General features: G+C 47.1%; 5 protein-coding genes across 5 annotated transcripts; 2 read left to right on the forward strand and 3 right to left on the reverse strand.

The window, feature by feature from the left end:
- Nucleotides 1-99: 99 nt before the first annotated feature.
- Nucleotides 100-854, forward strand: Pdw03_2965 (U3 small nucleolar ribonucleoprotein IMP3; the record flags this gene model as incomplete). Its single annotated transcript, XM_014677179.1, has 3 exons — nt 100-131; nt 247-607; nt 681-854. 3 exons carry the CDS (start codon nt 100-102, stop codon nt 852-854), a joined length of 567 nt encoding a protein of 188 aa, XP_014532665.1.
- Nucleotides 855-2,336: 1,482 nt separating this feature from the next.
- Pdw03_2966 (uncharacterized protein) lies at nt 2,337-3,386 on the reverse strand (the record flags this gene model as incomplete). Its single annotated transcript, XM_014677178.1, has 1 exon — nt 2,337-3,386. One exon carries the CDS (start codon nt 3,384-3,386, stop codon nt 2,337-2,339), a length of 1,050 nt encoding a protein of 349 aa, XP_014532664.1.
- A 733-nt stretch (nt 3,387-4,119) lies between these two features.
- Nucleotides 4,120-6,206, reverse strand: Pdw03_2967 (MFS allantoate transporter, putative; the record flags this gene model as incomplete). Its single annotated transcript, XM_066100338.1, has 7 exons — nt 4,120-4,171; nt 4,225-4,405; nt 4,482-4,830; nt 4,892-5,311; nt 5,446-5,651; nt 5,731-5,826; nt 5,954-6,206. 7 exons carry the CDS (start codon nt 6,204-6,206, stop codon nt 4,120-4,122), a joined length of 1,557 nt encoding a protein of 518 aa, XP_065955738.1.
- Nucleotides 6,207-7,611: 1,405 nt separating this feature from the next.
- On the forward strand, nt 7,612-8,370 carry Pdw03_2968 (uncharacterized protein; the record flags this gene model as incomplete). Its single annotated transcript, XM_066100339.1, has 5 exons — nt 7,612-7,739; nt 7,978-8,020; nt 8,072-8,094; nt 8,211-8,283; nt 8,359-8,370. 5 exons carry the CDS (start codon nt 7,612-7,614, stop codon nt 8,368-8,370), a joined length of 279 nt encoding a protein of 92 aa, XP_065955739.1.
- A 4,255-nt stretch (nt 8,371-12,625) lies between these two features.
- Pdw03_2969 (uncharacterized protein) lies at nt 12,626-12,931 on the reverse strand (the record flags this gene model as incomplete). Its single annotated transcript, XM_066100340.1, has 2 exons — nt 12,626-12,813; nt 12,913-12,931. The coding sequence occupies 2 exons, from the start codon at nt 12,929-12,931 to the stop codon at nt 12,626-12,628; spliced, it is 207 nt and encodes a 68-aa protein (XP_065955740.1).
- Between the last annotated feature and the right edge of the window lie 51 nt (nt 12,932-12,982).

Below are 12,982 nucleotides of genomic sequence, written 5' to 3' on the forward strand. Positions count from 1 at the left end.
ATCGCAGCGCCTCTTTTCAAGGAACAACGTCCTTGCTCTGCTCAGTTATTCTCAATCAAATTTTCAGTTTAAAATCACCCCGGTGAAACTACTGCCACCATGGTCCGTGAACTCAAGCACCACGAGAAGAAGTACGTCCGCGCCTACAGTTCCCGCCGCAGAAATCTCAACCCGGTCCATTTCCAATATCTTCACAAAGCTTTACAATCCCACACAAGACCAATAGCTAATCTAGACCCCCTGTAGACTTCTCCGGAAGGTCGACTTCCACAACTACAAGTCGGACGGCAACCATCGTGAACATGAAATCCGGCAACGATACCTCCTCCAAGACCCAATGGACTACCGCAAATACAACGCGCTCTGCGGTTCTCTGCGCCAGCTCGCACACAAGCTCTCCCAACTGGACCCGGACGCAGACCCCCTGCGCAAGAAGCTCGAATCCGAGCTGCTCGAGAAGCTGTGGCGCATGGGAATCCTGAAGCAGTCCCGCGAGCAGGGCGCCGGTTTGTCCAAGGTCGAGCGCGAAGTTACAGTTTCTGCGCTGTGCCGTCGCCGATTGGCTGTCTTCATGGTGCGCTCTGGCATGGTTGAGACAATTAAGGCTGTAAGTTGCTAGGTGGAAACTTGGCTCGAGGTTGGATGCATGGAATCGAATGCTAATTTTTTTTGGTGGCTAGGCTACTACTTTCATTGAGCAGGGTCATGTCCGTGTTGGTACAGAGGTTGTCAATGATCCCGCTTTCTTAGTCACCCGCAACATGGAGGACTTCGTCACCTGGGTTGACTCCAGTAAGATCAAGCGCAACATCTTGCGTTACCGCGAGAAGCTGGATGACTTTGATCTTCTATGATCGACTCTTTTACAAAAAAAAAGCATTTTGGGTTTTTGTTCTGATATCCCCGGCGCTTGTGCATTGTGGCCTGTTTTAGGTTTGGCGTATTGATGTTTCTTGAAATGATATCTCATGTCCGAAGTTCTCTGGATAATTCAATATGGACACGGATACTACCTATGTTCTCTAGAAATGTAGAGAGTCAACTGCTGTATACCTTCAATCGCGTACTGTATGGTGGCTTTAAACCCGCTATTACTATTTACTTCACACTTCATTATCAGTCCAACTGTATCTACCCAGAGAGCGAAAACCGACCCACAAGTGAGCCGGCATTGCATTTATTGTAACGGACTGTTGTGGGACCTGAATCGGTCAAGCAAGTGAGCTGTACCTGGCATTTTTCCATCTACTGTCTCAGAATATCTGGAACCGAGGGCCGTCGTACCCCACTGGAATGTGGCGATATTCGAGATGAGTCACAGTGATCATTTGAAACCCTCGTCACCATGATCCATTCTAGCTTCCACCCTTGCAAAAAGATCAAAATGGTGCTATGGACCGACAATCCGGGCTCATCGTATTGACAGCCGCCATCTGTGCGTGACACCTTGATGGCCTGGCTGGATAAAAGGTGCGCTTTCCCAATTTCTCATCTGTCGACGCATTTGAGGTCTATCTAGGCCGGGCAAAAGAAACTAGCGCGAAGTTTAAAGAGGGCAACTGTGATACACGGGGCGACGAATCTCGAATATGGCGCGACGTTGAGTCTGATGATGTTGATGCGGACTCAACTTCTGGCTATTGAGTCACAACACATGTTGATTGGATGCCTCTGTCGGATATGAACCTAATTGAATTTTCGTTTTTTTGCTAAAAATGCAACTCTGAACCCGATGATCGTTTTTCAAAGCCACGCCAGTCCATGCCTAGTGAGTAGGGCCCTCGGATGATGATCGGTGAGTGGATCAGAGTGCTCAGGTGATGATCAGGCGATGCTTCGCGAGGCAAAGCATTGCGCCCATGAGGTGATCTAGGCAATGACTAGTGGTTTTCGAAGTCGAGGCACTCAAGAGGCGTGCGCACTTTTGCTCAGTGGTCAAAGAGCAGCAAGAGGTACGATGAGCACTAAAAACAGAAAAGGAATAATTTCACATGCCCGATATTAGCTGTCACATGTGTAACGGAGGTTAAATACAGCGTTCCAATAATAATGAAGGGTATCTCAGTCTTTTAACAACGACAGGAGCAATGCACCGAAAACAAAAGGGACTGGAGGTAAGAATAGGCCAAGGAGTGAAACCACCCGGACACGAAATATGTTGAACAGCGGAATGGGAGCCCCTGGATGCAAGGTTAGATCATCACGAGGGATCAGGGTATCATAGGAAAAGCAGTGGCGGCAGTGTAGTTTTTGAGAGCAGCACCTGTGCTATGCTCTGTGGGGGTGACAAAGGGGATCGTGAAAAATGGTGGAGAAACCAAGTCGGGACCAAAAATTTAGGTATTAGGAAGAGGTGAAGGTTTTGAAAGAAGACCCGTCCAACGTCTTCGAGCGCCATCGGAGGAATTTGAATTCGAGCTGGAGGTCGAGGTCGAGGTCTTGCCTAGGAAATCCAGAAGTTGGGTCTCTGATTTTCCCTGGTGCGAATCCGGTTCTGGCTCCTCATCTTCAGGGATATCCATACGGAACCGACGCACGCTGCCTTCGCACTCCGTCTTGCCTTCTTCGAAGAAGGGAGTGCGCGAGTCGCGGGACTGGAAGCAACGCGGTGCGACGCGGCGCCAGAGACCCCGGAAACCACTGCTTGCCCGATCAATTTTCTCGTACTCACGCCGCCGGGTATCGGGTGAGGTCCATTCCATTACTGTCACCGGGACGTGGATGGACGTGGACGGGGGGCTATGGTGGGGGTTGGTGGGCAAGGTGTTTGATCGATCTCTTGGTTTGACAAAGTGCGGTGCGCTTGTCGAGATGAGCGAATGAGACTCTGGCTCACAGCGGAAGCTGGAATGTAAAGGTGCGATTGGGGAAGAGGGTGCCGAATTGCCTTTATCTGTTAACATGCGCCTCTCGCGCTGAGATCTATAAGTGGCTGATGCTGCTCGATGTAGAGTAGGTCTTGTCTCGGTCGAGGATCTGTTCGATCCATCGCCTTGGAACAGCCGACATGACTCCCGGTGTAGAGCTAATAGTGATTCCCGCTTGTCCTGCACGGAACTGCAACGTGATGTGACAGGCACAATGGCGGCGTTGGGCATAGCCCGGCGCGGTGAGTGGACAGAACTGCGACGGCTGTTAGGTCGCGATCGCCCGGTGCTGCGGGAGGCCGAACGAGAGAGACTGATCGAAGTAGATGTCGACGTTTGTGATTCTCGACGGTCAGGCCCGTTTCCCGGCGGGTCGATCCTTTTCACCTTAGGGGTCATCTCCGATGGGGATATTGGGGATAGGGTAGGTGATTTGCATCCCTGGCGCTTTGAGATGGTGGGCTCGCACTTGGAGATAGCCAGAGATGGCTCAAGGGCCAGACATGTGACGGAAGCCATTTCCCTGTCAGCAGGAAACTTTGATCATAGGCCAATTTAGGCAAGTCCCCCCGATCCAAAATCCAATTTTATATCTCGAGAGGGAGTTCATGTAAAATAGGATTAGGGCTCAAATGTAGAAACACGAGAGGTCAACTCCATCTTAAATGACATGGGGTGTGAAACACAAAAATTAGTTCAATATGACTGTGACAAGCAAATCTCTTTCATTTTACTATTTAAACACGCGCACACCGCTCCTCATTTATTTTAGCGGGGTGGGGGGGGGGGGGGGGGGACGTCTAGAATGTCTAGCGATGATCGCCTTCTGAAGGCGCTTACCCTGCAGGTAGCTGCCGTTTCAAATGCAGGGGCTTTGTAAAACAGAGCATGGGGTTAAATACTCTATGGTCACGTATAGGAGGCCATGAAGACCTTACGACTCATCAGCTATAAAGAGACACCCTACCATTCACCACTTATGCCACTGTCGAAACTCTGGACGATCAAGATCGAATTTGGAGAAGATCCGTCAAGATCATGCTAACTTTTTTTTTTAACTACACTAGTTCTAACTACACCAACTAGGACGTAGACTAGCCTGGGATGGAGACTGCACCCTGCATGTGCGTGTTGGGACACCGCTAAACGCTAGTCTCAACGATCTGCTAAAGGACGGAATCCTTTGATTTAGAAGCGAAATCCAAAATCTCATAATTGAAATACATCCCCTAGTGATCTTCCAATCTCTAGTTTAAAGAGAATAAAGGAACTCGGGATTCTCCCGATCGGTTAAATCAAGGAACCTACGAAAGTGAGCAAGATCGTAGATGCTGTCATATGACTACAGAGTACTGACTCTTGATTCTCGAGTCTCACATACTCCGATTGGGCAGTGAAACGGATCTTCCTCCGATTCTCTCGGCGATACCACATCCAGACCCCGACCAATAGGAATAGACAAACGCCCCAGCAGACGATGATAGTCACCTCGGCGGGGACATAGCGGGGGGCATCCTTCGGACGGAAGGTTTGTGGGCCTAGAAGTGATTAGCGTGCTCGCCACGTTTTACCCCTGATCTCATTGAGTATTTTTTTTGGGGGGGGGGAATTTACCGATAATATTTCCAATACAATATCCAATCAAATATAAAGCTGCCACCGTCGTTTTCTTGGTATATCCCGCAACATTGGAAGAAATCAGTGACAGCAATGCCACGAAAGGGGTCGGGCTGGCTTGTGTGAGGTAATAACCGATCAAACGACCGACATGGTTCGACAAGGGCAGGGCGACAATGAGCAGCATTCCCACGATTGCAGCCACTAGCCCACCCAAACTGGCAAGGATGCGCTGCCCGGTGATATGTCCGACATAGCCGTTGAGCAGCAGAGCAACGATTTCCACTGCCCCGCCGGGGACACCGAGGATTAAACTCTCTTTCGCGTTGTAGCCGAAGCTTGTAATCTGGTGGACTGGTCAGCACGCTTAGGATTGTCAAGTCATGATTGGTTAACCATCAACATACCATCTGACTGAAGAAGTTGGAGATACCCCCGTTCGGAATGTCAGCAATCAAGGCATAAAAGAAGAAAGCCCATGTCATCGGATCCCAAAGCGCTTCCTGGACCTGATAGAGCTTAAAATGCTTATTGCCAATGCCTTGTTGGTTGACCCGCACACGGGCAACGGCCAAGATACGATCTTCTTTGGTTAACCAGTGTGCATTGAGTTGGTTGTCGGGCACAATCCAAAGGAAAACCAGTCCCAGGCAGATGGTGAGGAGGCCAGTGACGAGGAAAATGATCTTCCAGGGATCGACGGAGGACCCATGTCTCTCGGCACCGACAGCGATGCCGTACGCGACTACTCCACCGAAGACCTGGCCCACGCCGTTGAAGCTGAACCAGATGTTGACACGGCTGCCTTGTTCTTGTTTTGTGTACCACTGTTTAGGATTAAGCTCAACTCATGGTATCTAGCAAATTACCTGTAATTATTGGTTCGCAGCAGGAACAGGGGTACGAACAGGGGTGCGAACAGGGGTAGCAACAGGGGTAGCAACAGGGGTAGCTTTCATACCTGAGAGGTTAAGAGTGCAAAGCCCGGCGTCACAGCGGCTTCAAATACACCGAGCATAAAGCGGATAGCGATTGCACCGGAGTAGGTTTTCACCGCGGCGAAACAGCTGAGGATCAGTCCCCAGATCAAGATGCAGGCTGCAGAGTATTTTCCTAATGGGAGACGCTGAAGGAGGCGGTTGGTAGGGTATTCCCATGCAAGATATCCTATACCGAATAACCATTAGTTTCCAATGCGCCTGAAGAAAAATCCAATTCAGAAAAGAAAAGCGAAGACGGAACAGACCAAAGTAGAACAAACTCCCGAGCCACTGATACTGGTCTCCCTCAAGATCTAGATCCTGCTTCAGACCCATGACACTTGCATAGGAGAGAGTGGTTTCTATAATTTGGATCACACATTAACACTGCGAGTTGAAAAAACAGCCACTAGAATAGAGCATGCAAGTGAAATCGCTCCTGCCTTGCTGCGATTGGGAACGAACTGGAGGAAAGGGATGCACACATACTGTCTAGATAATTCATGCCATAGATAAAACACATGATAGGCATCATATGCCAATCGATGATCCTTAACAAGCGGCGATTAGTGGCCTCATCTAGCTCGATAGTTTCACCCTGAAGATCGCCCAAGACATTCAGAGCCTCATCGGCGTCGTGTGCATGCTTCTCTATCGTGGGATCCACATTTTTTAACCTGTCCACGTCGAGGCCGTTATCAACGCGAGATGAAAGGCCGATGGACTTTTCCTCTGCGGCCATGGTTTCTGTTCTATAAAGTAGAGAGAAAAAGGATGCGGTGAGGATGGATCAAGAGCAGACAAGGTCACACAGAACAAACCTAAGCTCTCGCCAAGTTACCGGTAGTGCAACTATAGGGAATACCAAGGCAACATACAGAAAGGGTTCAAAAGAACAACCCCAACCAGGCGGGCGTAGATAAATATCGTAAAGTAGAGTAAGGGCGAGAACTCCGCACGCCCGATGGTTATATAGAGCGATCTTAGCTGAAGACTAAATAGGTTACTATATCCTGTACCTTGTACCTCCAAACAAACCCGGTCAGCTGCACTGCACCTGCTGTTATCTCGACAGTGTTCACTCGACATTCCTCCTATTAAGCGATGCAAACACATGCAGCTTGACAAATAAGGGGGTCTCTTTACGATAAGAGGTTGTTTTGTCTGGGGTTGGTGGGTTATGATGTGTCTCATTGGATGGCCGAGAGAGGGGGAGGTGAGGGGAATGATCGGCATGGCAGATTACTTTGTACGATCAGTAGATGTTTACCACATACAGGGTAACGGGGTTGGTTATCTTCGTCCAGATAGTCGGTGACATTTTCGATATTATACGCTGCGGTCTACCAGAATGTGCTGTGAACCAAGCTGCACCACCTGGCCTTGACGGCGCAGGGGACTGGGGTCATCATTTCGGATGTGTCAAAGGGGAGTATGCAGTTCAAGGGTGAGTTGTATCAATCATCATCGAGGTTTAGGCGAACAGCTTGCAGGATAGTTGGTGATTGTTTGCTTGTGCGGTACGTTTGTTGATCAGTTCAGCTTATGCGAAACAGCGAAAACTATAGACTCGTGGGTGAAAAGTCATGTTCTCTATCTTTGTTAACCTTGGAATGAAATGTAGAAGTAGTAGCTTGTTAAGATGGTATAGATAGGCCGACGCCAGTAGCTGCTTCTCCATGAAGTTCTGATTAATCCTAGTGTCCTTAAAATTCTTGACAAGATCTCATTGGGACGCATCATTTACAGATACGATAATAAGGATATTTGTTAGAGATACTAGAGATCTACGATGAATGTAGATGTAACTGGAAATCTCTTGATGCGTTGAGAGAGAGAGAAACCATCTACATGCTATGACTGAGACTAAGTACTGGGAGCAAACAGTGGTGGTCACGCGACCTTCCAACAGTGGTAAATGAACATTTGGAGGCCAGTAGCCATTGTTGTTTGCCATGATCCTAAAGAATCGAAGTTGAGATGTTTCGGAGGCAGACTGTGAATGGAGAGAGTCGGTCGTACTGGAGAATAGATCAAGGACGCAGCGCGGATGGGCAGGGGGTTATATACGTTGTGAAGGAGAATGACCGTCCGTCCTTGCTTATGAGAGCCTTTCACGCTTCGCCGTGTTGGGTGGGAAACTTGTTATGCATGCCGTCGCTCTGACTGGCTGGCTGGTTCTGGGGCGCTTATTGATTTATGATCCTCATGAGAGTATTGGGGAGAATCCACGAAAGTCAGGAGCACTATTACAAGGAATTTCCACAAGGGGTGGGTAGGATTGGATGCTAGGACTTCGCTGCAGCGAGTATGGAGCAATCATGAGCTACCAAGCAGGGCACGTCGGTCTCGATACAAGCGCAGTCAAAAAATGAAAATTACCATTTAATTGAAACGTATTGTAATATTTGCATCCGTGCGCCGAGGTATATTACTCCATTCCAAAATCTTACTATACTAAGAGAGGTCCCCCCAAGTAGTTTGTCCTTTCAATTGTGCACACACCTGCTCAGTCCTCTCCCTGCCATTATCACGGGAAAAGACGGCATCAATCTGGTAAGGGCATATGCCTTCGCTTCTATTCTCATACTAATATTGATTATACAGACTCCCAAAGCCGATCTCGTGATGTTAGCCAAAACAGCATTAATAGCTTTGCAAATTTGGTGGCTGGATACCCCGGACTCGGCAGATGCAATTGAACGGCAACACAAACTGGATCCTGGGGTTTAATCGCTAGTGATAGCCTGTCAGCGTCTCAGGAAGAATGGATACAGAGAAGGACGGATCCAAGTAGCCCAGAACGGAATTTTGAATCTGTATGTGCAAGCCATGACGGAAGACCTCACCGAAGACTTGCTGAAGATGGTCGCGCTCCTTACCCGGTATTTCAGCGCACATTCTAGAGCGACTCTCCTTTGTCGGCTTCTTCGATTCTTCAATAACCCTTCAGAATATCTCAACGTTTGCATTGACATCCACCACAGATACGCGACAACGGTCAAATCGGAGTCAATAACGAGCTTCGAGAAAAGGTTTATCGACCTTTTAGGGCTCGTGGAATATTTTGTCGTCAATGGGAAATGGGTATTATATTTGGATGCCTAAGTGCACTGTCGGATTGGGCTGCCATCGTTGCCGCAATCTACTCTCCTCAACGGAATATTTCTTTTTACCAATTTGAATGAACCAACCTGAATGCTGCTCTACATTTGTCGCCAAAAATTGAATTATATTATTACCCCTAATGTTATTCTATATTCTGTTTCTCCGTTGCTTGGCCTTGCCTGATCCGAACATTGAAAGATGTATTGAAATCACCGTTGATGTACCACTGATCATGAACGTTTCAAGAAAGAACTCATCTTTCTTTCATTGCATGTCTACATGCACGGCATTTATACGCTGACACAAAAATGAATGACTGAAGAAAGTACACATGGGCGGTGCAAGTTTGCTGCCTTGGCTGCCTCAGAATTTAAAGCATGTAGATGACAAAAGAATCATGCCTGTATATAAAAAGCGAGTTAATGCTGTGAGCACGCTCGAATCCATGTGTGTCAATCCTTGAATTTCCTGACAATCGAGTAAAACTCCAAATATTCCTTTGAGACTGGGGCAACTCTATAATGCAAAATATCGAACACAAAAATTCAAGTGAGCCTGTCCGAGAGACTCTCGGCCGGAAATCAGAAAAGGAGAGCTCAATCTCCCATACTCCAAAAACTAAACTAGAGTCGAAGATGGGCCGAAATTTCTCCAGAATAGCTCTCTCGACGAGAGGAGGCCGATCCTCATCCCCGGTTGTTGCGGTATAGCCGTGGATGTCAGAAAGCATATCACGCCGAACATGCACTTCTGTTTTGATCGCCAGAGTAATATGAATGAAGCGGCCCATATCAGTTTTCTTGCGCGACTCATCTTCGAGATGCTTATACAACAATTGCCGAAAAGCCTGACCCAATCCACCGTTCATTGTATAGTAGGTCGAATTTTCCATCATGACTACGTAAATGTAGGCGGCTGGGAATATGTTCATTGTTTGAGGTTGACAATATCTCTCTCTGCATGCTTCCCGGATACTGCGGCAAGGTACTATATAATACCCTCCTGGGTCATTCAAAACTATGACTTCAGGCCTGTCAGCGTCGAATTTGACTGGATAATAAGTTTACTTACTTTGAGAGAAAGGTTCAAAAAGTCGTTCCCAGTCCATTGCCGAGTGGCTGGAAGGATAGCACTAAAGATAATGAGCTGAAATGTGAGGGACTTAAAGAACTGCAGTTTAGGGAACGCCCTGGCCTAAATTAGATATCATTTCTAAGAAACAATCATTCTCGGACACATCAAGGATTCCTATATGCAGGGAATCCTGGTACGAAAAGCCATTTTTTGGTAGTTCATTACACAAATTTTCAAAACCTCAGGGTACGCCGCATATGTAGTTTAGCCTCAAATTGGCGCCGAAAACATATAATGAATAAAATTATCCCCATAAGTGAGATCGGCATGCAGCCATTGTGAGCTCTCAGGCACTCAGTCAGTTATCCAATGGAAGGTGCATGTAATCGGACTCCAATGGCCCCGCGCTAGCATCAATCTGCTTCGGGCGAACGCAGATAACTCATTTTCTGAAAGGGCTAGAGGTGTTCCCGCTGCGCAATGGCGCTAAGTCTACGCCAATTTTCAGTAAGACAAAAATTCCGACTTTTTGAAAGGTTTTGTATTGTATTGGGGGAAGTGGGCCGAAACACTCGCTTTGATTGATCAGAGCAGCCTCCTCCTAAAATATGTGGTATGAAGGTAATGTTACTTGTGAACATACCATTTCATACTAGTCAATGAGCAATGATAAAGACAGCAGATATACGCCGAGCTTCAAGGCAATCACCTGCCTCAACACCAACTTCAACCACTGGATATTATGCCATACCTCCAAATAATTTCCTTTGCTTTTTTTCTAATCCACACCTGTCAAAGATTGTTGTGGGATATGCGAGCCAACATTGGAGTTGAAAATTTTCTGCAGTACCTACATTGTGCTGTTAGTTTGTCCTCCGTCAACGAGTTTCCTCTGCAACATAATTTTCTCACTCAATGGGATCTATATCTTAATCACGTCCAATACCATTGCATCGGTTACTTCTCTTTCTGGCTCTGTTTGATCATCAGTCTCAATACATGGGGTTTGTGTTGCGTGAAAAGACTCACGACATTTGTAAAGTACAAACTCAACAGAGAAACATCTATGGTAAGAGCGGCGTCCTGGGCGTCCTGGATCATCTTCCAAGGGAAGATCACCTTCATTTATCGGGAATCCAATGGCAACCCGGTAGCATTGAAGGAATTCGGGAAAATCTTTCTTCGTGATCAGACCTCTGTGGATATCGTCCCCTTCATTCCCTTCACATCCTTCTCCTTCCTTTCGACAATGACGGTAGCACGCAGTTGGATCTGGAAAGAGTTGAAAGCATCGCGGACAAATAAATTTCAAGTCTGTTTTTACCAGAGCTCGAAGCAAGATTGCGAGCCACCTTTCCACGTCAGACATCTTGGAGTAAAGTGATAGAAGCAACCAGGAAACAGAAGGCTGACAATTTGACAGAAGTATACTCTTTATAGGCGAGGGCCGGCTCGCGAGCGCATCTTCACAGATCCAAGCACATTAGTAAATGCACTTGCCGAATAGAACTAGCGGTGGGGATGCAAGATAGTACTCCTGCCAACTTTTGATTAAGATTTTGATACAAAAACCTTTGGAGTGACACGGTCTCGACTGATTGTGGCCTTTGGTTCAATTTTGTTCCAGCATAGGTACTAGTTTACAGCTGCTCTTACAGCCTCGCATATCAAATGTCCAAGTGTTTTATTGGCCATATAATTCAAGTTAGCTTCATGATGACACTATCTAGGATATGAAGCTAAGCGGATCCAGGACAGTCTAAAAGCGTGGTCTTCAAGCAAGAGCTTGAATTTGGAAGGCTCAGTTGCAGGTCGTGTTCTACTAGGAGATCCCATCCAATGGAAGATCTGATCATCTCCGTCTATCCCGTGACTGTTCCCTTAACACCCCGCAGCATCCAAAGAGCCCGAGGATACGAGACCAAAGGGTATTTGATATATCTATATTTCGCACAAGACACAAGACTTAAGGTATTGAAAGAAAAAGGATAAAGAATTTCGTAAGGAGACTTGAAAAACAGCACAACGCATTGAAGGATCCGCGATGTCAATAACGTATAGAGATGCAAGGTTATATACCGCCTGAATTGTACCAATGTCGCGATACTACACCTGTCCTCATCATTAGCTATGTTCATCCAATTCCAGGGCCGGCTCCACCATCTTGCTTGGGATATGGGGCCGAGTTGATCAAAAAATTGCTTTTCGCGAAGGGAGGTCAGAGCGAAGTGTTCAGACAAGATTGATTATATGATGCATGGAGAAAGTCTAGGCTTGAGATATTACACTGCCATCTTGGCGATCCTTTCGCGCTTACAACTTACAGGTCTTACATAGATCGATCGTCTTACTGACTTGGCGCCACACAACTGAGTATTCACAACCTTCACAACCTTCACAACCTTCACAACCTTCACAACCTTCACAACCTTCACAACCTTCACAACCTTCACAACCTTCACAACCTTCACAACCTTCACAACCTTCACAACCTTCACAACCTTCACAACCTTCACAACCTTCACAACCTTCACAACCTTCACAACCTTCACAACCTTCACAACCTTCACAACCTTCACAACCTTCACAACCTTCACAACCTTCACAACCTTCACAACCTTCACAACCTTCACAACCTTCACTGCCTTCACTGACAGTCCCACAAATTCCCGACTCTCGAATTTCACCGCTCCTGATGCCATACAAGGCACCTGGATTCACTCCAGTATACACGAAATACGACGAAATCAAATTGAAAAGGGCAGTTTCCGAGAATGACCCCGAAATACTCGGCGAGCGCTTAAGCATCGCCTGCTCCACAGCACCAAAGAAATGTAATTACAGGTTACAGCACCAACGAAAAGCGGCCCGAAGAATCTACCTACTGGTTTTTGAGGAAGATCCGAACATATTTATCCCATTCATCCTCTCCGTTTCACCGAGAGCTTGCGAGCACTTCAATTTCTCGATTTTCAAGTCTCAGCACGAGAAACGAACCAAAATCATGTACCATGAATGTGCTTTGTTCCTCATTTGGAGGGTGGCCCGTGGGCATGGCATTGAGAAGACGAACATTTTCATCAAATTGGTACAGTGGCACATGCAAACATCCCCGCCAGTGACGGGAGCTGAAGGCAAGGAGGACCAATACTGGTCGTTACGACTGTCTAGTTTTGCCGCAATTCAGAGTATGTTCGGTGATGTCATTGCAGACGCAGTTCAACGTTTCCCACCAGAAGCAGAAATGAGTGTAGGGGATTACTTACCAGAGAGTACAACCAACATTTGGACAAGGATCCCCCACCGAGAGCCTCAAGATTCACTAATTTGCCTCTA

This window comes from Penicillium digitatum, chromosome 1 (genome assembly GCF_016767815.1).
Source record: "Penicillium digitatum chromosome 1, complete sequence".
Taxonomy (NCBI): domain Eukaryota; kingdom Fungi; phylum Ascomycota; class Eurotiomycetes; order Eurotiales; family Aspergillaceae; genus Penicillium; species Penicillium digitatum.